General features: G+C 41.6%; 1 protein-coding gene across 12 annotated transcripts; it reads left to right on the forward strand.

Moving 5' to 3' along the window:
• The first annotated feature begins 86 nt into the window (after window positions 1–86).
• On the forward strand, window positions 87–25435 carry Klp10A (kinesin-like protein 10A). Of its 12 annotated transcripts, XR_010823717.1 has the most exons (13): window positions 11315–13557; window positions 13756–13850; window positions 14532–14636; window positions 15570–15710; window positions 16404–16434; window positions 17060–18078; window positions 18175–18424; window positions 18513–18667; window positions 18745–18948; window positions 19032–19206; window positions 21307–21399; window positions 22392–25082; window positions 25157–25435. XR_010823717.1 is itself a non-coding variant. In XM_066738189.1 (12 exons), exons 2-12 carry the CDS (start codon window positions 12801–12803, stop codon window positions 20675–20677), a joined length of 4116 nt encoding a protein of 1371 aa, XP_066594286.1. In that variant the 5' UTR covers window positions 8545–9023; window positions 12252–12800; the 3' UTR covers window positions 20678–21294. The 12 variants fall into 12 exon arrangements, 11 of the variants coding, with proteins under 11 accessions (XP_066594334.1, XP_066594286.1, XP_066594295.1 ...); XM_066738189.1 differs by lacking the exons at window positions 21307–21399; window positions 22392–25082; window positions 25157–25435 and adding exons at window positions 8545–9023; window positions 19494–21294 and having other exon boundaries at window positions 12252–13557; XM_066738198.1 differs by lacking the exons at window positions 21307–21399; window positions 22392–25082; window positions 25157–25435 and adding exons at window positions 10852–11293; window positions 19494–21294 and having other exon boundaries at window positions 12519–13557.
• The last annotated feature ends 78 nt before the right edge of the window (window positions 25436–25513 follow it).

A 25513-nucleotide genomic window follows, 5' to 3' on the forward strand; every position in this document is an offset into this window, starting at 1 on the left:
GATTGAGAGATGGCGTTATATTCACGGAGGTGGGCCACCAACCACCGAAAGTTGGCGCTCGCAGTCCTTCCGTTGTCAATAACGGACACTAGGCAGAGTATCCCGGCAAGAAACTAAACGTCTCCTTCGCGAAATTCTGCAAGACCCCGGATGTAATTGGAGATATCCTGGCTGTCTCCTGGTGTTCAGTGAGATCGCCCGTCGAGCAGAACGCACTGCAAGGCACGTTCATTTATTCTCGACGCGAGTGTTTGCGAAAACGGGCGTGCCTTGATCGACGAGGGATCACCGTACGTGAAATACGAGAGGCAGCCCGGGATTTTGAATCGAAACGCGTTCGTGTAACTGTCAACCGTCGTTGGACGGCGGAAGAGCAGGAATTCGCGGCGAATCGTCGGCCAACCGTCTTTCAGCAAACTATCTTCCCTTCGAGTGGCAGCAAGGCGGTGAAAAGCCGGTTATTCCGTGGTATCCACAAAGTGTAAAGCAAAATAAATGACCATGGACCACGGAATGAATAACATCGAACCGGGAACAAGCATAAATATCAAGAGAACCGATGGTGAGTAGAGTCAGACACTGAAGCGTGCACACAATCACATATCATACACACACATACACACTGACACATGTTTATGCTCGAGCAAATTGCACTTCCCCAACTCCCATCTGCCCTGGTCTCTCTTCTATGCCCTATTCACCATTACCTGTGCAACTTTTTTCACCAAATTTTTCACCTCCCTCGGGTCGATATTCGCGCGTGGGCTAAAGCAAAGTTCTGTAAAGCACCGGCTTTAACCGGTTCTCTGCCCTCTTTCGCGATCGCATTTCCATATTTGGAAAATTACCTCGACTCTATACGACAATTCATTGTTTTACGTCTATGAACACCAACGAATTTTTCTCCTGTAGCTGCGACAACCGTGTGCCATTTGTTTTCAGCTTTTTTATAAGCATTGACCTCGTGTCCTAGCCCATAAGGGAAGAGTAACGGTTAGCCAGCCGCGTTACGACAAAAGTATTATTATGATTCTTTCTCGACTCGCAATAACGGACATTCAGAGCACACCGATCCCACCTAGAAGATTTCCTTTCACCTCGTGCGTGTGCGTCCGGTATCTCGAATCTAAGTTCGCCGGAAAAACCGCCAACTTTTCCCTCCCGAATCATCCAAAAGTCTTTCCACGATCCTACTGCTGTCCTGAAACCCTTCCAACTCTTCATACTGAAATTAATTTTCATCAATTTTCACAGTCTCTTTAAAGATTTTTCTCACTGTCATTTGAAGTCTCGAGAAAATACTTATAGAAAATAGAGATTTAAAGAGACTATAGATTATTTACAGGTTAACTAGTTTGGACACTTCCAGGTAGGCTATAATTCTAACCTAATTTTTCACACAGTCTTGTCGAGTGAAGTACTCGTCAAATATGCAAAACGACGATGCACACAATTTTCCTTTCTATCGATTACTACGTTTATACAGGTTCATGTGCATCTATGTGTATTTATATATATACATATACCATCAAATATACGGCTTCTGAGTTCTGGCAATCGATCATTCGTGCATTATGTTATTATAGCGTGCCTTCACGCGTTTCTTGTCCAACGCGAGATCTCAATGGAAAATGTGTCCTTTCATTGCATTTTCTTTCTATCCTGTTTTCTCCTTGCGTGCGAGCTATGCTGTCTCGCACGCCAGGAGAATGGAAGTTAGTTTTGAAACGGGGAAATTCCGGTGTACGTTTAATAATTGATTCAGTGCTCTTAATGCACAATGGTTTTTGTCCAAAGATTTTTTTCATTCTTTATCGCTCTTTATATTATTACGTGCCCCGCGTATCACCGGACGTGAAAATCGTTCATTATCCGATTTCTCGCGATCATTGAATGTTTATCAGTGCATCCATAATCGCAAACATTCACGCTCACCCTGCGCAAGTTTATCGTTAATCCGCGTGGCTGTGGTTAATCTTCGGCCAATCTAAGCAGAGATGCAACTTAATTAATCGAGCATCCTTTATAATCTTTACTATACCCCGGAAATGATCCAATTATGCCACTCATTATCCGGATAATGTTATGCAAGATTCGATTAACCCACATGGAAGAAAAGTATGCTTGAACTTGAAGCTAATCCCGTTAATTTCTCGTTTTATTCCACATTTCTCATTGCAACACAGTGCACGAATTACCTTGTACCAATTGTTTGATTATTTTACTCGAGTTTTCCTCCAACTACCTGGAATATTTAACACAAACAATTTATCACTGCTTGCTCTATAAAAACTATGTTTCTTTACGAATCTAAATTTTATCCGACTCATTAATATAATTGAATGTATCGAAGATTATTTTTCCCTTGGAATATTTAACGTTTAAAAATCTTTCGGATGGTAATGATATTAGCGAGAGATTCTTCTTCCAAGAGAATCATCTCGTAGATCCGTATTTTAATGAAAGACGCATTTTGTAAGTCCACGCTAATAATTTATCACGATTGCCATAAACGATGTACACGGAAACCTTTTCATGCACAATTAACTTTTCATTTGGAATACAAATGAAATGAAATGTAAGAACTGCGGGTAGTGATAAAAATGTAAATATTATCATGGATCGTATGTCGATACTTTGTGGACGTGTCTATATATATATGTGTGTGTGTATATATATGTATACACACACACATGCATCGCTTAAAAATTAATTAATTCCTCAACACAAGGAACGAGACCCGTATAATTACTATTTCAAGTACTTATCATTACCTTAACCGTACTATATCTTTAAACTATCTTTTTCAATAATTTATGAAATAATACCCTATACTAATGAACCTGCTTTCCCATGTTTTTCAAAACTCCATCGTTGAGGTGTTCTTCGCGAATCGCACAATATCGCATCGCCAACGCAGTTTTGTAAGGCCTCGTGTCGTCCTTGGCTTTAAAATCGTAAAATCTCCAAGTTTGAAGCTGTTCACGCATGTCTATATTCCGACAATGTCGGAATTAATTGATATTAAGTGGAACAAGCCGAGATAAACCAGTAGAAAATTTCGTGTTAACAATTGACAGATTTTTATTTCCATCATTTTTTTAACGGAGGAGTTTCTTGTTGGTTCTTTTCACGATCACTCGAGTGTGCTCGCTATATAGCAAGCGTTCTTGGCCGAGAGCTTGCAAAAGCTCTTCATTAGAGACGCCTACACTCATCATAACTGCACTCTGCACAAGCTTCTACAGCCAATTGTGTTGGCTACCAAAGTATCTTTCGCTCGAGACCTCTGCACACCTAGGCTGTTCATTCATAACCCTGGACACGTTTAGAAGTATTCCATTGCAACCTCCAATATCACTCGAAACAAGTTAATAGACAAAAAACACGTAGTTTAATAATATTATAAACACAGAGATTAAATAGTTTTTTTTTTTTTTTTAATTTACTTATAAATTAAAACAGTATGTATTTGGCCTATCTTAAACATGTATCATTATAGACTAGAGAAGCGTAACGCAAGGAATAAATTTCGTGGCTATTTATAGATGCCACGACGTCACAAATTATTCACCATTCCATCCGATTCGTCTACATTTTATTGGAATTTCTTCGTTCTCTTGTCCTATACCAGTTTTTTTATAAATAGAAAATTCGTGCTTTTTTTTTGGCCTGTTATCGCAAGTGTGTTAACGACCGCGAGAGCTTGCGAAAGCTCTCGAGAAATACTAGAGACGCTTGCAATCTGCCAGATCTGCACCGAGCACCAAAGCGTCTTTCGTCAGACCTTCGCTCCAATCGTCGAGGACAAAAAATGCCTAACGCAACGAGTGATTCTCGACACTGCTTATACACGCGCCGATATCCCCGATTATTGACGATTCTAGTATAGATTAAAATGTATTTTATTGGGACTCGATGATCCTTTTAACGATCGACTTAATCAACGCCGAGAGCCGCTCTCTTCGTCGAAGACTCGCGAACTCTCCCAGAGACTGCATATACTGTACCTAGTGCAGTAAACCAAACGGTCTTTTGCGAGACTCGCATACACACGCCCATAATTAAACCTCGCAAGCACGTAACACGGTTCCTCCCAACACGTTGTTTATACACGCAAAGATAGAGTGGAGCTTTGAGAGAAAAAGTCCCTCCGGTGGATTTCGATCCGTCTGTAATTGCACGCTGCCTGCAACGGTTAACAGGCTTACGAAGCTTGCGAAGCTTTCGAGACCCGGGGACGCTGATCCGATCTATAATTAAACACTTTGTTGAGGCGCAGTTTCATACTCGGAAGAAACAACCCGGTTCAACGACCTTGAAAAATTACTTTCTTCCGTAATCGGCCCCTGACGAATGTGGAACGTCCCTTAACCCAAATATCCTTCTTTCAAACCTTTTTATAATCACATTGCTATTCCTGGCTCGACCGTCCGTCCACCTCGGTCTCAGCCAAAACATACACATTTCACGCGTACAGTTATTCCCCCTTGAATTTAACCCAGACTGTGCTTTACCGATTTGCATGAAAGATGGACGGTAAACTCGCTGCGCAATTTTTGCAGGAAAAACACACCAAATTGGTTTATCCTCCAACTCTTATTTCGCGCCTTTCAAGTGTATCCCTGAGAATGACTGAAATAGTTTGTCTCCAGGAAAGGACAAGGTTCCCCGGCGTCCAACGCATTCACGAATACGCGCGTAATTTTTTCTTTATTTATTCGCCCGCGTGTCTGCCTTGTAGAGTGGCTAGGGTGCTTCCCGGTGACGTCATCGAGAATTTCCGTTTATTCCACTGCAGGCTGACTAGAGTTCTCCTCGCCGTCGTTCTCGGCCCTCCGAGCCCCCCGGAATCCAATGGCAACAGCTTCGTTAGATACGATAATACTTTGAACGCGCTCGAGTCAACGCTTCCAGCTATGCAAGAAAGTGGATCGCCGCCAATTTTCATGCCGTTAACGGAGCAATTTTGTTGTTTTATACGAGTGTCAAATGGGTTTGGTTCCGCGAAAGCGTAAAACGCCGGGAATGAATGATTTGCCCCTTACGGGGTCATCGAGAAGCTCGCTGCAACGCCTGCCAATTAACCATTAGTTGCGTCACCTACCATTTTTCTTTCGACGACTCTATCTCAGTTCCCACCTTTCCCCCCCTCGCCAATAATCCTCGCGACGAATCTATTAATCTTCCCACACAGCCAGAATCCTCTCTCTTCTCTAATCCGTTCTTTTCAGCCACACTGAAACATTCCTGGAAAACAACTCACTTTTCCTCTTGGCTCGTCAACACCGACTGTTTACATTTAATTCGACCTGGAGGGTGCGCATAAAGAGTCGTCCAACTCTGTAACCGTAAGAGACATCAATATCTTGCTACATGCCTTTCATAAACTTCTCTTTATTCCCGTTGGAAAAGGTATTGGGCGAAAAATTGATATCTCTCGTTTTTACGGAGATAATCCAACTTTTATGTCCATGCTCGTTTCTTTTGTCTATAGAGCATATATAGTGAAATACAGCGTTGTTTATATAAGGAAAGCGTCAGGAGTTCTCCCACGCTTTGCACAGTCGATTCAGGATAATTGACGCTACAAAAAGTCAGTGGCGACCAAAATTAAAGCCGTTTCATTCGCTTCATTGAATTCAAGCTGCCGTACAAAGGATACGTCCCCGTCCGCTCTGTAGAAAACACGGAGGCTCGCTTGTTTCACTCTTAACATTGAATCGCTCGACCTCTGGCTGTGCGTATAATTACAAGCGTCAGTCTTTTATTTTGGGCCAACGCAACGTACGTGGTGGATTTTCAAAAACCTCTCGCGTAAAACTGTCCCGTGATAAACATCGGCCCCGATGGGCTTTTTAGTGCACGCGAGTACGACAATCGAGCTCCGTTGGTCAATTAAAGGTGGAAGGCGCGTGTCGTTAACGTTCCGCCGTCGTAATTAAGCCGCAAATTAGCTCCGGCAAAAAATTAAGAGGTTTAGCAAAGCTCTCGATTTATCTACGCCGCGTACACACACGTGCTTTCAGTTTCCAACCTCCGACGTGTTTATCCGAGGAAAAATGTTGGCAGCTCACGCAAGCTGCGCTTCTTTTTCTTCTCACTCGGAACTTTGCTTGTAAATTGCACGACGCCGAAGCTCTTCGATATAGTTTGCGAGATACCGTGACTCATCGCGAATCGAGATACGACGCAACAAGTGGCAACACGCACTCTGCCTGTAAATTCTCTTCTTTCCAATACCCCCTCCCCCCCCCCCCCTACTTCATGGTAACCAACTGTTTGTTTACTTTCGCAGCGTCTTCGACTCGTCCAATTCTGTGTTGACATTATAATATACATTTCCAGGTACTATCGATTCCAGCAAATTAGCCAGAACTGAAATGTTTTGGTTCAACTGAATGTCTTGGTGTTTGCATCGTTGATTCTTAATTTACTCGTTGCAGGATCGAGCGCGTTCGATGATGTTTCAGCAATATTTTGAGATGGCTTGTTTTCGCGCTGCGGTGAGTCGTGATGTGTAGCGCTCTTTAAGGTATGCTCCCGTGTCCCTCCAGCGTGTATCCGATGTCGACAAAAAAATTCCGAGGCTCTCGTATAGTCCTTGTCCGAAAGCATGCAAGTCGTCGAGTGCGCACGTGGGCGCTGCAACCTTATAAGGACGGCCATAAGGAGGCTCTTAGCCTACCAAACCAAACCAAACCTCACCTCACCTCACCTCACCTTGCCTTTCGTTATCTCGTCTTACGTCATTTACCGTCTCCCATAGTCCCTCTCGGCTCTCGTCAAAATCGCTTATTAATCGCCTTTTTTCTTACCTCCAATCCCTCAACGCGATACAGCCAATTTCCTGCTGCTCTTCCGCCACGACGGCCTTTCCAACTTGAAACCTTTCATCTTGAGATCCTATCTGCATGCATACGTCACGCGTGTCTCGCGCAGTTCCGCGAACCACTCTTTTGTCAAACACCCCGTGTCAGCTTCTTTCTCTCCTTAAGTCAGCACACAGAGCCGTCTTTATCTATAATGATACGCGTCTAAATTTACTCACCGACTTCTTAATTAACGCTCTAACTGCTGTTGTTCCTCCAATTCGATTTACACAAATGCTCCTTGTTTCGTGTTTCCATCTTTCCAAGTATAGAATAATAACTTTCTTCGTTGCTAGATAATGGGAGAGAAGAATTTTACTCGTTATTTATATCGATTGCGAGACGTTAAGATATTGATTTTAATTTTCAATTATGCATAGTGCCCTCTTCTTCTATTTTGCATTTTCCGCTGCTTTATTCATGACGAGTATTGGGTAATTCTGTGTGTGTGTTTTTTTTATCTTTCTTTATAATAGCAGATCGATTCGAGCCTTTTTTTAAATGTCCAAAGATCTCGCCGCTACCGAAGTAACGAGTGCTCCTGACAGTGGAGAACAATCCTGTTAGGTCCGTCCACTTTGGCTGATTTACCCCCCCCCCCCCCCTGCTTCCCAATCATACACCTATACGTGGGCTTTGACGAGTGACGTTGAAAAGCGAAGGTGATTTGCTCTGCCGGCTGTACAAAAAAAAAATCAGCGGGGCTCGCCTACGTACTGGGTGGCCCAGAAAACAGCCATTATAGAAAGTAAATCATTCCCTAAGAAGCCAAGCAGACAATAGACATCCGGACGACTCGCCATTTCGCAATTCTTATCGGGGAGAAAATCAAGCATTAAACCGAGTGAATTTGCGATCGAATCTTGGTCACTCGATCACTCGAGGATCTATAGGACTCTGCAATTTACTTAAAATGTATTCCAATAGCGCCGTAGGCTTTGTTCAATTATTGTGCAATAGAAGCGTTCGAATAATCGGACCCGACAAAGGTTTCACTTAATCCTACAGGAAATTAATTCTGAGCTGTGACTATTCACTGATCTTTCTATTAATTTTCACACGAGTAATCGTATATATATATATATACATCTTGCGCGTCTATTTTACGTCGCCTACTCCTGTAGCAGCGTCAAATCGATCGTCTTACACCGGATGTAAATTTAGAAGAGGCATATTCGAGCTTGGATCTTGTCCAGTTGGCGATTGAGTCGTGATCGTTTGTTTCCTTTCCGCGATCTCCATCGTACTTCCCAAGCGTCGAGCGCTCGTCCTGCAGTTAACTGTTTACTGATCCATAAAGATTAAAAGCTACCACTCCTGACTTATTACCACCAATCGAAGAATTGCGACAAGCTGCAGTCTTGTGGAAAACAACATATCTCGCAGTTAGAGTTAACCTAGTTAACGACTCTGCCCCCAGCGCCTAAACACATCGTTTCTTCAATACGCATACTGCTTTTCTTCAACTTTTTTTTCTTCTATTATTATTATTATTATTACTATTGCAGTAGCTCTCAGTATTCCTAGGTTACGATTTGTAAAGCCACAGCGCAAATGCAGTACACATGTCTATATATATGCGTGTGTGCTGTATAAAATGCGGTATAGGTAAAAAGCTGAAGTATCATAACCTAACCCAATCTAACCTTAATTTCAATGGAGCAGAACGGGACCAGCTGTTCGCTGGTTGCGAGAAGCGACACCAGTCGGCGCTGAACCTGGTATTTTGGCGCGTCGATAAGGAAAACTCATCGATGGTGGCGCTGTTGGTGGCGTCGCTGAGAACTAACCAAGCGTCCTCTCGACGAGAAAGCTGGATCACAGCTGCGGATCAGCTGCGACACATGCGCGTTCTCGGCCACCCTGCGTCCGTTTCGTACACACGTTTACCCGCTAACTATTCACGTATAGGTGCACGATCGTCCCAGCCATTTCCGTTTCTATACGCAGGCGCCCGGGGAAAATTAATCCAAAGGTCACGCGTTGTTCAAGTTCATCGGGTATCGAATCTATCGCGCTCTCGCACAAAGTCAAGCTCCTTCCACGAGCTTTCCTCAGAGTTTTTTACAATGAAAATTCGAAGGAATCGGTCGAGTGCGCGATTGCAGTTTCAATGACACTGTATCCTGTCCGCGGGGAATAAATGCCAAGGTGCCACGTAACCTGGTCTCTCTCCCGATATGGATGTATCTCTCTCGGCTTTGCTAAATTCGAGTCAGGGACGATCAGCGTTGAATATCACTCTTTGGCAAACTGTAGTTGTTTGCTCGTAGCCATGACAGCTCGTCGCGTGAAATTTTCAAAACGATCGAAAGATTCTCCGATCGAACTTTTGCACCGGAAGTCCATCGAGAGTTTCTTCGAATCCTTGAACATTCGTTGTGCATTTCTAATATTTTACAGCTTCGAATATTGGGTTCCTCATTTTTTAACCTCGTTAAAACGATGTATTTGAGGCTCGCTCGTTGATCGTGATGCGCTTGTGGTATGCATTTATTACATTTGCATCGCGCAAACTTGGCAAAAGGAGGGCGCTACGGTCGTTTTCGTAGGATTCTTCTGGAATTGAGGAATAGGAGGGGGGAATATCCATACTTACCTCGCTTCCTGCAATCATCCAGCACGTTCATACCAGTTTTAAGACCTCGATCGTTTCTAGCGTAAACCGTACACTCGTCGGTCTGCGTGAGTTAGGAAAATAAATAATTCTCCTGTTTTTTTTTCTTCTTTTGTACCTGTCGCTCGGATGCCACGAGAGTATCCACATGCGTTTCCGCGAGATGTTGAGATAGTCGATATTCGATGGGAATGGCTCAACTTCCGAGTAGACTTGCAAATAAATATGGGCCGCAGAAGCAAGCCAGTGTCACGCATCAAGAGCTCCTCTCACTCGTCTACAATGAATATTACAACAAGAGCACGATCTTTACTATATATATATTTTTATCATTCAAAAAGCAAATTTTCAGCAAAAAACACAATATTTTCCTCCAATTCGCAAAAGCCACATTAATGTTTAACCTTTGCCATTCGCTCCTCATAAATACAAATTATACGAATAATAAATCAATCAATCCGAAGGAACAGAATTTTCCATCGGCTAAAATTGATTTTTCAAAGTAATACCTCGAGTGTACTATATATATATATATATATATATATATATATATGTATGAAAGACGGTTGAAAATATTGAATTTCTCGAGAGCCTAGCGGGCTCGATTGGCGTGAAAATTCGCTCGCACGGTCCGTCTCAGAGCTGATTCGCCGTTGACCCCGGTTATTAACGAGACTTTGTTAATTTCTCTCGTCTTATCGTTAGCGGCCTAAAAAAAGAAGAGAGGAGCGTTCTCTAGGTTCGAGTAGTCGAGTCGGAGTGTTCGAGCAGGGGATTTAATATCATCGGGGCCGATCGATCTCACGGCGATATACCATTTCTTCATTATTTATCGTTCCGCTATTCCACATAAGGACACGCCGAGTCACATCACGGTTCTGCACCAGAAACACTCGAATGTAACTTGCTGAAAGATCGGCTAACGTCGTGACCACCGACTCGTGCACTCGGTTACACGATCGGGGGAACACATCCGAGTCGAAAAATATTCTCCTATGATATTCCACCCACCACCATCTCCCCCCCCCCCCCCCCACCCTTTAACTCACTCTTTTTTTTCTCTCTCTCGAGCGCACCAAGAAGAAAAGTTATTACCGAAAATTCTCGTATTATAAAAACAAAAACTGGGCCGAACCACCAACGAGAATTTCACAATCACTCGCTTGAGAAATTTACGAAAACTTTCACTCGGCAAATTACCCTCTGGCAAGAAAAAACACCGAATTTTCAGTTCTGTATATAACGCGATTGTCCTTTTATCTAAATAAATTTCTAATTCATCGTCTTTTCTAGTTAATACAGTTTTTTTTTTTTTTTTTTTTTTTTTTTTCGAAGGGAATCGTTAGCGTATTACATAATGTGAAAGATTATTAGTTATATTTCCATTAGTGGGGCGGATGAATTTATCACCCATGGCTCGTAATAAACGCGTTCATAAACCGGTGTCAGCTGAGCTTTGTCAGTCGATCGCGGAGTGGCGAGAGTTTAACTTTGTGCTCTCGTCACGAAACTCACCATCCTTGCGTGTGCTCTGTAATATACGTTTTCAACTTTGCTGCGAAAATTAATTTTTTTTCTAATGAAAAGAGGTCGTAAGCAAATCGTAAGTCCCATTACACGCGAGTAAAGGGACAGAAATTTTAAGAGACGAATATATTCTGAATCTTAAAAATTATTGTGCACGTGCAGGGGGACTGTATATATATACACACACATATATAGCGAGCTTTAAGAGGAAAATCTGCAGTGGGATGCTCGAGGAGTTTTCCAGAAAAATGCAGGAAAAGTAGAGAAAATTTTGAAGGTTTGGTCCATTTAGATTTGTCAAACTTAATTCTACCAAAGAGAAATTTTCCAATGTGACGCGTAAGAGGAAAAACAGGGAAATCGAGTGGAAAATTTGAATGAAAATGTTATTCCGTTAGATTTGGAAGATAGGAAATAAAAGAAAAAAGTTGTTGGATTAATGTGGAATCCTTGGAATTATCGGTATAGAGGTAAAAGCAAGGAGCGTCGAGTTTCGTGAGCAAGCGGAAGATAACTACCTGTTGTATGGGCGTCACACAATAAATGCGTTCATGAAACGGTGCACGGAGGATGTCAGTCGATCGTGACGTGTTGCCTGGTCAATACGTACTATACGTATAGCGAGCGCTGCACGGCTAAATGTCACTGTGAGTTTCGCGAGTCCAGTTTTTCCTCCTCGCAAACGGACAATCGTCCTTCGGATCCTTCCGAGTCAATCGCAAAATTACTCACGCGACGCCCCCCTAATTCGCTCGATACTAAACTTGCAAAAAAACATCATTTTCTTGTGATACCAGTGGTTCTACTTCAATATTTCCTTTCGAGGTATTCTGCAATGTTTTCCATCAATCGCAAAAATTATTCGCACGATTCTCTCCTAAATTCTGTAGCTCTGCATTGTTTTCGCGATACCAGTCGAGTCCTCTTCTTCTCGAATAGAGAAATGTCAACCAACGTCGGTTAAAAAACTATATATATATATATTCTACATATACACCAATATAAACCAGAAGAACCATTCGGTGCCCAGTGAACAGCTGATATACCAAACACCGAATATCGATTAAATTTCCAGCCTAAAACCACCGGTAGAAAATGTTCAAAATGAAATCCTACATATTAAAAACACAAGAAAAAATGGTTTGCTAATCGATGAGAAAGATTGAGTTGGAAGCATGCGAAATTGCAAGAATCACTCGTGCGTTTCCCTCCTGACTCGTTCCTTCGCGCTACAGTTATAGAAACTGTGATCTCGCGATAGCGCCGTGGGTCCAGTGTTGTGCGAACGAAGGAGGAGCTAGGATATATACGTGGAGAACGTGCACGACGCGACGCGACGCATCTCCATGCTGAATAATAAGCGCTGGTACGTACGCTGGCCTGGCGATTGCGCCACGAGTTACGTAAGACCCCCCGATTCGTCGTAGACTGGAAGCCGGCGTTACGCGATTATTAATAATCTATATCGGCTCGAGTGAACTAATACATACGTATATATTTAGTCTACGATTTATCTTCGGCCGAGCGAAGCCGAGGACTGGAGAACTCGTCATGTTCAACGACGAGGCTCCTTCCTTCTCATTTCCTATCGTCCGGACCGATCGACGCGCGATTAGAAAATTTCGCCAAATTCTCTTCCGCCGCTTCCTCTTCGTCTTCTTCTCATCATTCTCACGTGACGATCCAGAATGAATCACCGGCCATTTTAACGGAGACTCGCTCTTTGAAACATCGCGGGAGCTCCGATCGCCTCGGCCAACTTTCCTCGCTGAGATATTAGCAAGATGGAGTGGCTGTCCCGCTGCGTTTGCGGAGCTAAAACCGGAGCGAAAATCGACAGGCACGATGAGAGCACGTGCGCCTCTGCGAAGGAGACGAAAAAGTGCAAGAAAAGATTCAAGTCGAAGAATCAGCAGATTTCCGAGGAGAGGAAAGACACGGGGGAGTACTGTTCGAGGGACCAGGATAATTGGGATGGTAGAGGGGAGGGGGAGGAGGAGGTCAATGCACTGGAGAGAACGGATAAGGAGTTTTCTCCGGTCGATGATAAGAACAAGGTCGTTATCGATAAGGAGGATTACGAGAGCGATGTATCGAACGGCTCGCTGCCGGACAGTTTGGAGCTGGAACGTAACGTTCTCGAGAAGAGCGAGGAGTTGGATGCAGAGGCGGAGAAGGAGGAATCATTGTTGTTTAATTTCGAGGAGGGTGGTGCAGGATTTGCTGCGGGAAGCGACGATCGAGTGCACCGACCGAGCAGACTCGATAAAGTCTCCCCGTGTCCGGATGTCGTGAGAAATAAATTTATCCTCAAAGAGACTGCGGCCTCGGAGGGGGAGGAGGAGGAGGAGGAGGAGTCGTTTTCGAATAAACGCGACTTGAGGCAAAAATTAAACTCGTGCAGCTTCGAAGTGCAGCTAGTTGACGAGAGAAAGAAAAAAATGAAGCGTAGCGTGCAGGCCTCGATGATTCCTAGGCGTGCTTGGTCGGCTACAAAGAGGATAAAGGAGGATATTCCGGCGGCAACGGAACAAGGAAACGGTACCTCTCGGATATATATATATATATAAATACATTTTGCTTCTACCCCCTTCCCTCTCTTACTTTCTACACACACACATATATATATATATATATATACACTACAAACCACGAGAACATTACAGCGTTACTCTCAAATAATTATCGCGAACAGCGTAGACCTATAAATTTCTCTAACCATCTTTTGCGTACTTTCAGGACGCGTGCACTCTGCCATCATCTCGGGTGTCAACTGGGAGCAACGCTCGGTCACCGTGGAATGGTACGAAAAAGGGGAGACCAAAGGGAAAGAGGTAAATACTTCCTGGTGCACGATTGTAGTATAATAAGACTCGCGATAATACTTTAATTATCGAAGAAACAGATCGAACCACAGCCTATCGGCAAATCGAATTAATCGTTCAGTTTCCCGCACGGTCGAGTCACCAAAGCCTTCTTCTAATTAAAGCTTCGAGATAGCGCCGATTGCCTATTATTATCGAGCTCCGAACGTTCCTTTGAAAGACGATTGGTCGAATATCCTATATATGGGAAAATGAGTCAAGAGGCGCGCTATTGGGAGGGGGGGGGGGGGAGGAGGGATTTCGAGTTTTGATCGTCGTAGGTCACGGTTATTCGGCTATTTTCAATTACACGCTTATGCAATGTGCCACTCGTATAGGCAAGCTGGCCCTCTAATGGGAGCACGCTAGTCTATTTCCGAGAGGCTTCAAAGCCAGTTGGACGCGTTTACTCGAACCACGAGTCGTGAATCTTGCGTGGCGATACAGTGGAGAAAAAAAAACACGACTCTTTAACCAAAAAATAAATAACGTAGAGAGAAGGGTTTATACAGATTATGAGATTTTGAACATAGTTTTTAAGCATGTCCCATCATAGTTTAATCCCACGTCGAAAGGTATACACTCCTCTTTGTCCGATCGTCCTCGTGTGAAAAATCCCGTTGTATATTAATTGCTTGCGCTTATTTTTAGGTGGAGATCGACGCGATTCTGGCACTGAATCCCGGACTGAATCCCAAGCCAATAGCGCCACCTCCACAGATGAACAATCACATGTTGGGATCCTCCAGAGGAAGGGTAAGCCGAGTTGTGTCAGCGATGTCGATTAGGTCCATCTGCTGAAAAACACGCGAGATTTCTATCGCTCGATCGTGTATGAAACAAATGAGAAAGGGACCTCGGGTAACTTCAGAGTGTATGTACGTGTGCGTGTGTGTGCGTGCGTGTGGCCTCTGCAGAGTCGAAAGGTCGAGAGCTTCCACTGGTCTTCCGTTCGTCGAAGCACTGGTGGAACGAAAGAGGAGGCATGACCCATTGGAATTGAAAACTCCGCGAAAACCCGCAGGAGGCAGGCACGTGGTCTTATCGACTGGGGAATCGAATAATGTTGACCCGTTGCCCCGGCTACGCTTCTAACCTCTCTATCCCCTAGGCCAAAAGAATAATGTGTGCTCGCGTTACCCCACGTCCACCATCTCTAATGTTCCAGTACACCTACGACTTCCAGGTACAATCGAGTGCGGTCCGTTAGTTATAATTGCATCGGCGTTGCATAGTTTCTCTCTGCGGTGCTCTCCCCCCCCCCCCCTCCCCCCACCCCATCCCCTTGGGGCTGGCCCTCTGTCCTGCTTCGACTCGCATCTATCAACAGAAAAGTGTACATCCATCTCTCATTGTTAATCTTCTTCTATCTTCTACCTGTGCCACTCCCCGCCCCTTAAAAAAAAGAAAAAGTAACAAATTACTACTAGTATGCAACTACTAACATGGTGACATCTTTTTTCCTTCATGGACGCTGCTACTGGCCAACGATGGATCGCCGACTCTGGATCGAAAATATGAAAATGTGCGAAACACACCAACGTCGTCTTCGTCGTCGTCGTCGACGTCGTCGCTCCTCGAAAACCCTCGTGGTTTAAATGCGAACTCTCTCTGCCTCGTCAATCCCTTTCTACGTTGATTCGTTGGATTTTTGTGGGGACGAATGCTGCCTTTGAAATAACATGGCAGGATTCATCCGGGGAGGACGATGAAGGGGTTGACGAGCTGGAGAACCAAGAGGAAGGCTCTCTGGGACGCCATGGCGGTCACACCGCAAGAAACGGCCTGACATCCGCAACGCTTCCTGTACGAGTCACGTCTCGTCATTTGGTAACGCGCACCTTTTGCATCCTTATCCTTCTCCCCCTCCCACCGCCCCCCTCCACTCACACCCACCTACCTCCTTCTTCGCCCTAAAATCACTCTGAAGCGTACTCTTCTCTTGGGAAACCGCACATTAACGGATCAGTCATCTTTCTGTCAAATCTCTCTCTCTCTTTCTCCCTTTCTCTCTTTTTTTGTTGTTCTTCTTCCTCCCACTCCTCCTCTCCTCGTTTCAATCAGTCTTTTCCTCCAAAGGTCTTTAAACCTCTCCCATAGCTCTCGCACATTCGTTACAAATCCTTCATAATTTGGATATTACACTGTGTGTCACATTCGACAGGACATTCTCGAGGCTCGGTCGAAGGACTAATCGTAGTCAGTTAGAATCACGTAATTTTTGTACATTTTAATCACGCTAGCACACTGTTGTTAAACGCTCTGCCAAAGCTGCGTCGAGAAGCCATCGAGTCTAATATATATTTTGAAATTATAATCATAATGGATAATAATAATGACAATGATAGCGCAGAAGGTAGGATTAATGCAGCTTGATTAATAAAAACGTAGACTCGTCACTCTGTTGTTGTATAATACACTAGAGCTACTAATGGAGGGTTATTTGTGTTAATTTTTTTTGTGTCACATGACCAGCAGAATAATCGTACGAACATTAAAAGATTTGGTTTTCTGTTTTTTTAGCACAGTTCCAGGCCGTCCATTCCAGTAAAAGGTGAGTGTACAGTAAAGCTACTTAATTGCTTCCTGACCCCATCTTTTCACGGTACTTGAGCGTTCGATAAGTTACTTGCCGGGTAGATCGTGTGTCAGTGAGAGCGTGTTGGCGCCATTTCACCCAGTAAATCCAAGCGTGTGTCGGTCTCACGTACGTGGCTCGCTAACGACTATCGATATTTCTATGCTATATGCAAGGCACAAGGGCAAGGACCCCGCTACCTGGACAGTCCGGCGTCTACGCCACTGCCAGCGGGTTGCTCCCTCAGTTTGCTTCACCTTGCCGCCTTCTCCAACACGATAAAAACTCGCGAGTACTTTGTTCGGAGGAAACAAAAAAACAAAAATACTTCAATCATCATGAGATTCGATCCTTGGAGATACTGCTTCAAGAGAAAAAATAAAATTCACGAGACTCCTCCGAACAGCACAATAGAAATTCGAGTCCTCGCGCATCAAGACAATGTCGATGTTAAAATCCGTAAGATATCTTTTGTTGATTTGTCACTGAAATATACGCTCTGGATCTGCTACGTGAAATAATGGAATTTACCAATGTTTGAAGAATATTGAGATATCAAAGAGTTTGAATATTTTAAATTAACATTTTTCTTTATTTTCAGCATCTACGAACAGGCAGATACCGAGGCAAACCAGCAGGGTGACGAATGTCATGCCACCACCAGCAGCACCCGTCAATGGTCATGCGGATACAAATTTGAACAATACCGCGAGAAGGGAAGTTGAAAATATTCCACCCGCAGTATCGCAAGTAGGATCCAACGTTACTCACATCAAACTGAAACAAACTCAACAACAGCAGCAGCAATTGCAGCAGCAGCAACAGCTTCAGCAGCAACAGCAGCTGCAGCAGCAGGCAGCTCAACAGTCCCAGTCTCAAGTGGAAAATGGTAGAAACCGACGATCCAACGTCGTTAAGGAAGTGGAGAGATTAAAGAAAAACAGGGAAGAAAGGAGGCAGAGACAGGCTGAACTGAAAGAGGAAAAGGAAGCACTTATGAATTTAGATCCTGGAAATCCAAATTGGGAGTTTCTTGCTATGATAAGGGAGTACCAGGGTGGTATAGAATTTAGACCACTTAGGGAATCGGACTCGGTGGAGGATCATCAGATAACGGTGTGTGTGAGAAAACGACCATTGAATAAAAAGGAATTGACGCGTAAAGAGGTTGACGTTATCACCGTACCAAGCAAAGATCAGATGGTGGTCCACGAGCCAAAATCCAAGGTCGATCTAACGAAATACTTGGAAAATCAGGTCTTCAGATTCGATTACGCGTTCGACGAAACGTGTAACAATGAAATTGTTTATAAGTATACCGCAAAGCCTCTGGTTCAGACGATCTTTGAAGGGGGAATGGCAACCTGCTTCGCCTATGGTCAGACCGGAAGTGGAAAGACCCATACCATGGGCGGTGACTTCAACGGAAAGACACAGGACTGCAAAAAAGGAATTTACGCCATGGTGGCGAAAGATGTGTTCAAATGTTTGAAGATGGCCAAGTACAGGCCTTTGAATCTCGTTATCTCTGCCAGCTTCTTTGAAATATACTCGGGAAAAGTGTTCGACCTTCTTGCTGACAAAGAGAAGCTTAGAGTACTCGAGGATGGGAAACAACAGGTTTAGTATATTTGTTACTTTTCATGTGTAACATAGCTCGACTCTTGTGTGAGAACTATGGCAACATTAATGAGAAAACTATGCATTTTCCTGCAGGTACAAATAGTCGGTTTAACCGAGAAAGTAGTGGAAACCTGCGACGAAGTACTCAAACTAATTCAGCATGGGAATAGCGCAAGAACCAGCGGTCAGACCAGCGCAAATTCTAATTCCTCGAGGTCGCACGCGGTATTCCAGATCATAGCGAGAACTCCTGGTACGCACAAGGTGCACGGTAAATTTTCACTGATCGATCTTGCCGGTAACGAAAGGGGAGCCGATACATCATCGGCCAATAGGCAGACACGTAAGCAAAACTTTTCATTGTGCTTTGCTAAGGCTCACCCCCACTTTTGTGAGAATTCTCAATCGACGCGTTACTAAATGATTTTCAGGAATGGAGGGAGCCGAAATTAATAAATCCTTGTTAGCTTTAAAAGAATGTATTCGGGCATTGAGCCGCAAAGGAACGCATTTACCATTTAGAGCGAGTAAACTCACTCAAGTATTAAGGGATAGTTTTATAGGAGAAAAATCAAAGACGTGTATGGTGAGTATATTGGTAAAAACGAGTGTGAAAAAAGATGATACAGGTATTGGTATTAACGTACCGTTGTGTTCTTGCAGATTGCGATGATTAGTCCCGGAATGAGTTCCTGCGAGCATTCCTTAAACACATTAAGATACGCGGATAGGGTAAAGGAGCTGGCAGCGACTGATCCGACAGAGGTCAAGTCTTCTCCAACGGACGACGAAAGGGTCATAAAGGACGAACAAGGAAACAATAGCACATTGTCGGACAGCGATCTAGCACAATTACGCTCTCTAAACGTAAGTTCATTCGTTTACCAATTGATGAGCGAGCAAAGTGATCGATCAATGGATAAACAAACCCTTTTGAATTTTAATCGCAGGAAGGTGAAATCTCCCAAGACCTCTATACCTTCCACGAAGCAGTTTCTGCACTGCAGTTGCTCGAGGAGGAAGTTTTGGATACGCACAAGCTAGTAGTTGACAATACAGCCAAATTCCTTAACGATGCGCATGCGGTATTTAGCGCGACACACGAGGTCGATTACGATCAAGAAGGTAAGCAGCTCTCTTCTTTTACGCATGGCATACAAATCTCTTGTTCTCCAAAGTTGAACATTGCATTTGCGATAGTAGTCTTTTGGCACACAATTCGCTTTTCGAGTTTCCACATTGTATACTAAAGAGTTTTATATTTGCTTTTAAAAATGCAATTATCATTATGCTCGGATTTTCCATATTATTCGTATGATAAAAATACGAGTGGGTGGGGATTTTAGATAAGAGAATAAAGCGTATTAGGCATCACAATGTATCACTTTGGTATGTATGGCGTTTTAAAACAGATTCACGAACTAAGACTAAGGCGAATTCGATCTTCGCATTAAATCAGCACTCGGAAGGCAGCACTGAGAGCTTAAATACCAGCTTTGTGATAGATGACATTGCAAACTGCGCGTCAGATAACGACGTTCCATCTAGCGGTAATGTCACGTTTAACACGCCGTCCAGAAAGACGGTTCAATCTCCCTGGAGGGAGGAAGCAAGATCGACCGACGACTTCAGCACCGATAATTCGGAGAAGGACACTAATCATGCTTTCAAGCTGCCGGTAAAGTCAAGCCAGAGGAAGAAACGAAATCCAAGTGGTAGCAAGGATACGCCGAAAAAGGTGGCTCATAACAAAAGTGTGTACGCGCCAAAAGCCACGTCGGTCCAAAAGTGGAGTCAATCCGTCAAGGTCAAACGCTCCGCTTCCTGCAAAAAAAGGTCAAAGTTCAACTGGTCCGGTACTTTTACGAAAAAAGATAGAAGCATCTGCTCCAAGAGCAGTGTAAATAATAGTCTCTTTCGTTCTGTTCAAATCGAAGAAGCGAACGCTGCCGATTTAAATGTAAACCTGGATGCTGCTCAATGGGAGAAAACTGAAGCAAAACCTAACGTCGTTTACTCGAATCCAAGGAGCTCGAGAAATATGGCTTTTACGGCAGAAAAGATTGACAATCGCTTTTATGAGTCTTGTTTACAGATTAAGAACAAATTTAATGTAAAGCTAGCTAATGTAAACAATAATTTAGTACATAACAATGACCATGAAACACTAGAATATTTACCTTTTAGCAATAATCCTAGTCCCAGACCGAGATGGTTACGTCTTGATAACATTAAACAAAACATTGAACCCTCGACGTCCAATAGTGGTAACTGTTCACCGGCATTTGATATTGTACGAAATGACTTTAGGGATTATTCGGTAATCGAAGATTTTATTAGTCCTGTCATCAATCATGATTTATATCCACAAAAATTTTTCGAAGAATCGATAGGTTCAGTTCTTCTCGTTGAGAATAAAACTTTGGACAATTTTAATTTAAATCTTAGTCTTTTTCAGCGAGCTGGTACCGCGACGTACAACTTAATTCACAAAATATTTACCATCTTATTTTTAATCATAAAGAATTTAATTCTATTTTTATTTCTACCAACTGCGTATATTGCATGGTTCGCTTATTTGCAAAACGACGAATAAGAGTGTTTTTACCGTTGATAACATAAGGATAGTTAATCGAAAGTGTAAAGCAATATTTCTTATACAAACTCTAAAGTGATAAACAAATGTTTTATATTTTTTAATACGTTTAGTGACAGAAAATTTAACTTTAGTGAGTTATTACATGTTTAATTTAATTAAATTAATCGGTTAAGAACTGTGTATACGCACGAGTGTGCTACAAATGCATTTACCAGTGTATTGAAACGTTTTACTCTTATTGTTAGCGCTGCATGGATTTTTCTTCGTGTGTATAGAACCCTGCTTTTGCTCATCAACCTTTACGATTTTTTTTTAATTTGTTCTCTCGATATAAATAACCTAGCCTATCCTCTTTTAAAACTTGGATAAGAATGTTTTTTACAAGAAGATATTCTCTGTTGGAGAAACATGGAAAATCTATCATAAATATTTCTTTATCATTATCAGCCTGCGAATAGAATTTTATCATTAACTGATTGAATAATCTAAAGCTATACAATTATTTACACTCACACCCATCTACACGTACGTTTATAGAATTATTGTATTAAAAAAAAAAAAAAAAAACAAACAAACTTTGCGTAAATTGTAAATGAAATTGAATATAATGTCAGGAAACCTTCCAGATATGAGACGGAAAAGAACAAAGTTTGAGTCATCCTACCTGAGGAGGTTCTCGATTCGTAGGCGGCTCATTGAACGAATACAATTTTCGGACGGTACGAATATACACGATAAAAAATTATCAAGTCAGCAGCTTCTCTTAATATGCATTATTATTACCTACTAATAGCGTACAATCATCAAACTTCATTTACGTAAATGTATAAATATAAAAGAAGGAATCCTCAAAAATAATCTTTGCGCCAAAGGGGCAAAAGCTGCAAGTATCGCAAATCGTCTTACGAATACATCCAATTTCTCTCTGGCAGGCTAAACTCAACTTTCTTCTTTTCTACGGGTTTCATTAGCCTCCCACTGCCATTGTATCAATTTTGTACAAAGCTTTCGTAACGTTGTCTTTACACGAGCGCCTAGTGCACACATCCGCAGGTAATATTTTTTGTATCAGTAGCGTGTATTAAAAGCAAAAGAGAAATGTTCCTACATGTGTTACTTTTGAGAATGTCTGCACATCGTTCCATGTATGTATTCAAATGGATTTATTGTTAATAAATGTTATTTTTGTGGATTACCATCCTAACCGCTGTTACATTTGCGATATCTCTGTAATCTTAACCAGACACGAGCTAGCTGTCTCACTAATCATACATTTCTTTAGGATCCATAATTGTAAAAGCTTCGATCGCTTAATAACTCGCAACGTGTCCACTCATAACTTTGTCGCTGATTATTTTATAGATACGGCTAATCGCACAGTGTTGCAAGCTTGGCCCACGAGTGACTCCTCGTGGGCATAAAAATTCATGGCTAAAATTGAAATTGTTCTAACAAATGTACATAAGGAGCAATGTGTGCTATTACATCCAGTAATTTGTCGCATCTTTACATGGTAGTATTAACAGGTTGTAGTAGCATATATTCTTCGAGGAGAGACTATAGTGATATCGGGGGGTGGAGCAGAGCCAAAAGTGATTAAAGCGTTACACACACACACACACACACAAGTTCATTGGCAGTTTAACCCAAATAGCTTGTCACGTAAATTACACGTTTGGGTTGACGGGTACAAATTTGTTATTTGTTGCAGCGTACGCCAAAAACTGGGAGCAGCTCTTGGTGCAGCAACGCGATACATTGAACGCCGCGCTAGAGCAAGTGTGCCAGTTCCGGTGCCAGCTCCTGCAAGAGGAGCAAATCAGCCAGAAAATGACTCGAACGCGCAACACGCGCTACAATTAAATCCTTAGTGAGATGTAAGCAAGAGTAGAGAAGACAAAGAAGAAAAAAGAAAATCAACCGATACGAGGTCACCGGTCAGCTGTGAAACGTCAACCTCGCTAGCCTTTCTACACTAGGAAAGCTCTTCGGTGGTCGTGTTATGGTAGCGATGAGAGTTCGAAAGAACAAATGCGGATCTTGGTAGACGAGATGTTCGTGCAAAATGTACCAAATTCAGTACACGGGGTCTGCTGCTAACTGTTAATCACTGGACCAAGGCTACTCTGTGAAGCAAGGACACTCGGACATTTGGACTAGCTCTAACAGTGATGCGTACACATTAGCGTCATATCCAGTGACTAGAGAGGCGCTAGCTTCGTGTAACTTCCTTTGACTGACTCTCTGCATAGAATGATAGCTCATCGATTGGTCCTTGACTCGCAAGAGCAAAGAACAAAATTTTTAATACGTTTTACAACATCAGAAAGCCAACTTTAAAAACAGCAAATAATAAATGGGATAGCCACTTTTTGATCAAACTTCTCATAAACGACTTATCATCCCGGCCATAAATAATACTCGATAATATCAAATTTTTTTGGTCCAAAAGTTTCCAACTATTGCTTAGACTGAGTTGTATCACTTAAATTTTTAACACATTTTAAATTTTAGATCCTACTCCCTTTTATTATTCTTATTATTATTATAATTATTATTATTATTATAGCGTGATAATAGCGCTCCATCGCAGCGAGCAAGTACCTTGTCAAGTTTTTATACTGATTTATCCAGTTTCGCGAGCGTTAATTGTGAAATGGAATTAATATTCCAACTCTCCTTACTATTCGCAAGAGATAGTTTTTATTATTCATTATTTGCACACATACTCGTGTATTTCTTCAATCTTAGCTGGCTTTCCGCGTCTAATTAGCGACCAGGAACGTCTTGTGTGCTACTCGAGCGACGAAATTTTTTCACTTTCGAAAATCTCACAGTATTATCTTTAATTTAACAATATCACGTAAGAATGAATAAATTCTCTAAGCATTCTAATATAACAGTGTCGTAAGAGCTCTTTCGAATCTAAGTCCAATGAAAAGTACTTCTTTCAAAAAGAGCCAAGATTGCTATAGTTATTGCAACGCTGATTGAACCGAATAGTTTCTCGAATATCTAATAATATAAAATTATGAATGTTTTGGTTTATTCTTTAAATGAGACGCAGGACGTTTATGAGTATGCCTTTTAGTCTAAAGTATGTAGCAATTTTGAATGAAAATAATTACAGCTTTAATAGAACGTCGATGAAATTTTGAAGCAAAACAATTTGCACTATTTTCGCTTTAAGTATTTTTTTAAGCATACGTTTATTTTCTTTTTCTTTTTTGTATCATTTCAAATTCACCGTTGTATCAAAATATTATTTGGCATATTGTCTGTATACTCTTAAGGGTTGCAGAATAACTATGCAATACTTATTAGCACTTATTCTTAAATTTTGGTATTTGTTTGAAAGATTTGTTAACTGTACTCATAAATTTACAGTCTTAATTTACCACTTTAGTATGTATGTTTAATTTGTTTGTGAAAATAAAAAAACGAAATCGCGATTATTTTAAATTGTTGAAACAGTATGTAAAAGTACAACTACATTGCATAAAACAAATATTTTTAAACAATATGAGTTTTAATATACACTTTTAAGGGACGACCAGAATTTCTTTGTTTTCCCTCTTCTCAATGCCGTTGTCTCGTCATTTTATTTCCTTTATTTTATTTGATTAAAAAACTATATTAGGACTGTAATTCATATACTTGATGCACTTCGATTAGAAATTAAAATTTCTGTAACGCTTATGGCTCGTGTTTATTGAATAAATATCAGATGAATATCAGAGAACCGTATCGTAACATTAGAAATGAGACACTAGAGAAAGTATTATCAGGTGGGACCCAGTGTACTATGTGGAGATCACAGATAATAAAACAAGCCTGAAATAAGCCGATTTGCAAAATAAAAGCGTAACACGGATTATCGGCTTTATACAAAATTAGTCTACCATGTATCCTTGTACATAGCTATTAAATAACTCATTTTCCTACCAAAATAAATATTTACCCAATATCGTTCCTAAATAATTGATAAGTTTAAGCAATTAAATAGGCTTTACCTTTTACATAATTTTAATCAATTGAATCACACTGCTCAGAGTATCGACCTTGGATTTGTTAGGATTATGTGTGCGATGCGCGTGTTAGCTGTCCAGAACCTATGCTCGTGAATAATTGTAATCAATTCGTAAAGCCGAATTAGTCATTTGTGTCAATCATATCCGTATATGTACATTCTTCTCGCGCAAACGAAGTTAGTGACTGAAACTGTTAAACATATAGAGGGGATTCACCAGTCATGCAATATTTTCCGCCCTCATATTTAATGGAATAATGTCATTGCAGATGCTCGTTGTTTTTCATATTAATTAGAAGGTGCGTCTAGAAAGTTAACTATTCTTCATGCGTACCTATATAATTATTATGTTGCTACGAAATTTATGACTTGGTAAGTTTTAAAAAACATTAAAGAATGACAAAGGTTTTCTGCCCTGGTTAATTTAATATCTATTATATTCTTAGATTCTATTATTAATGGATTGTATCCAGAAGCTTTTACAATGAAAGGAATAGAAATATAAATTCCTCAAAGGTAAAGAATTACTCTTATTTTTTTATAAAAGAGTTATTTGTGAAATAGAGAAGTGTAATTTATCAGAAGAATTATATCAAATGCTTTATACGATACATATATTCTATGTATTAATTAAGTTTTGCAAATAATTCAGGCATATTCTATTCGTCAACTCATGTTATCAAATCTTGATAACATGCATGTACAAGAAAAATATCAGATTGTTGCTTGATAAAGTCAAATAAAAAAAGTTTGAAGTAAGTCCAATGTTCGAAATTTTATTAATACGTTCGTAGATAGGAAAG

Source organism: Prorops nasuta, unplaced genomic scaffold (assembly GCF_024137725.1).
Source record: "Prorops nasuta isolate Cenicafe-Biocafe unplaced genomic scaffold, Cenicafe_Pnas_1.2 PNAS00002, whole genome shotgun sequence".
Classification (NCBI taxonomy): domain Eukaryota; kingdom Metazoa; phylum Arthropoda; class Insecta; order Hymenoptera; family Bethylidae; genus Prorops; species Prorops nasuta.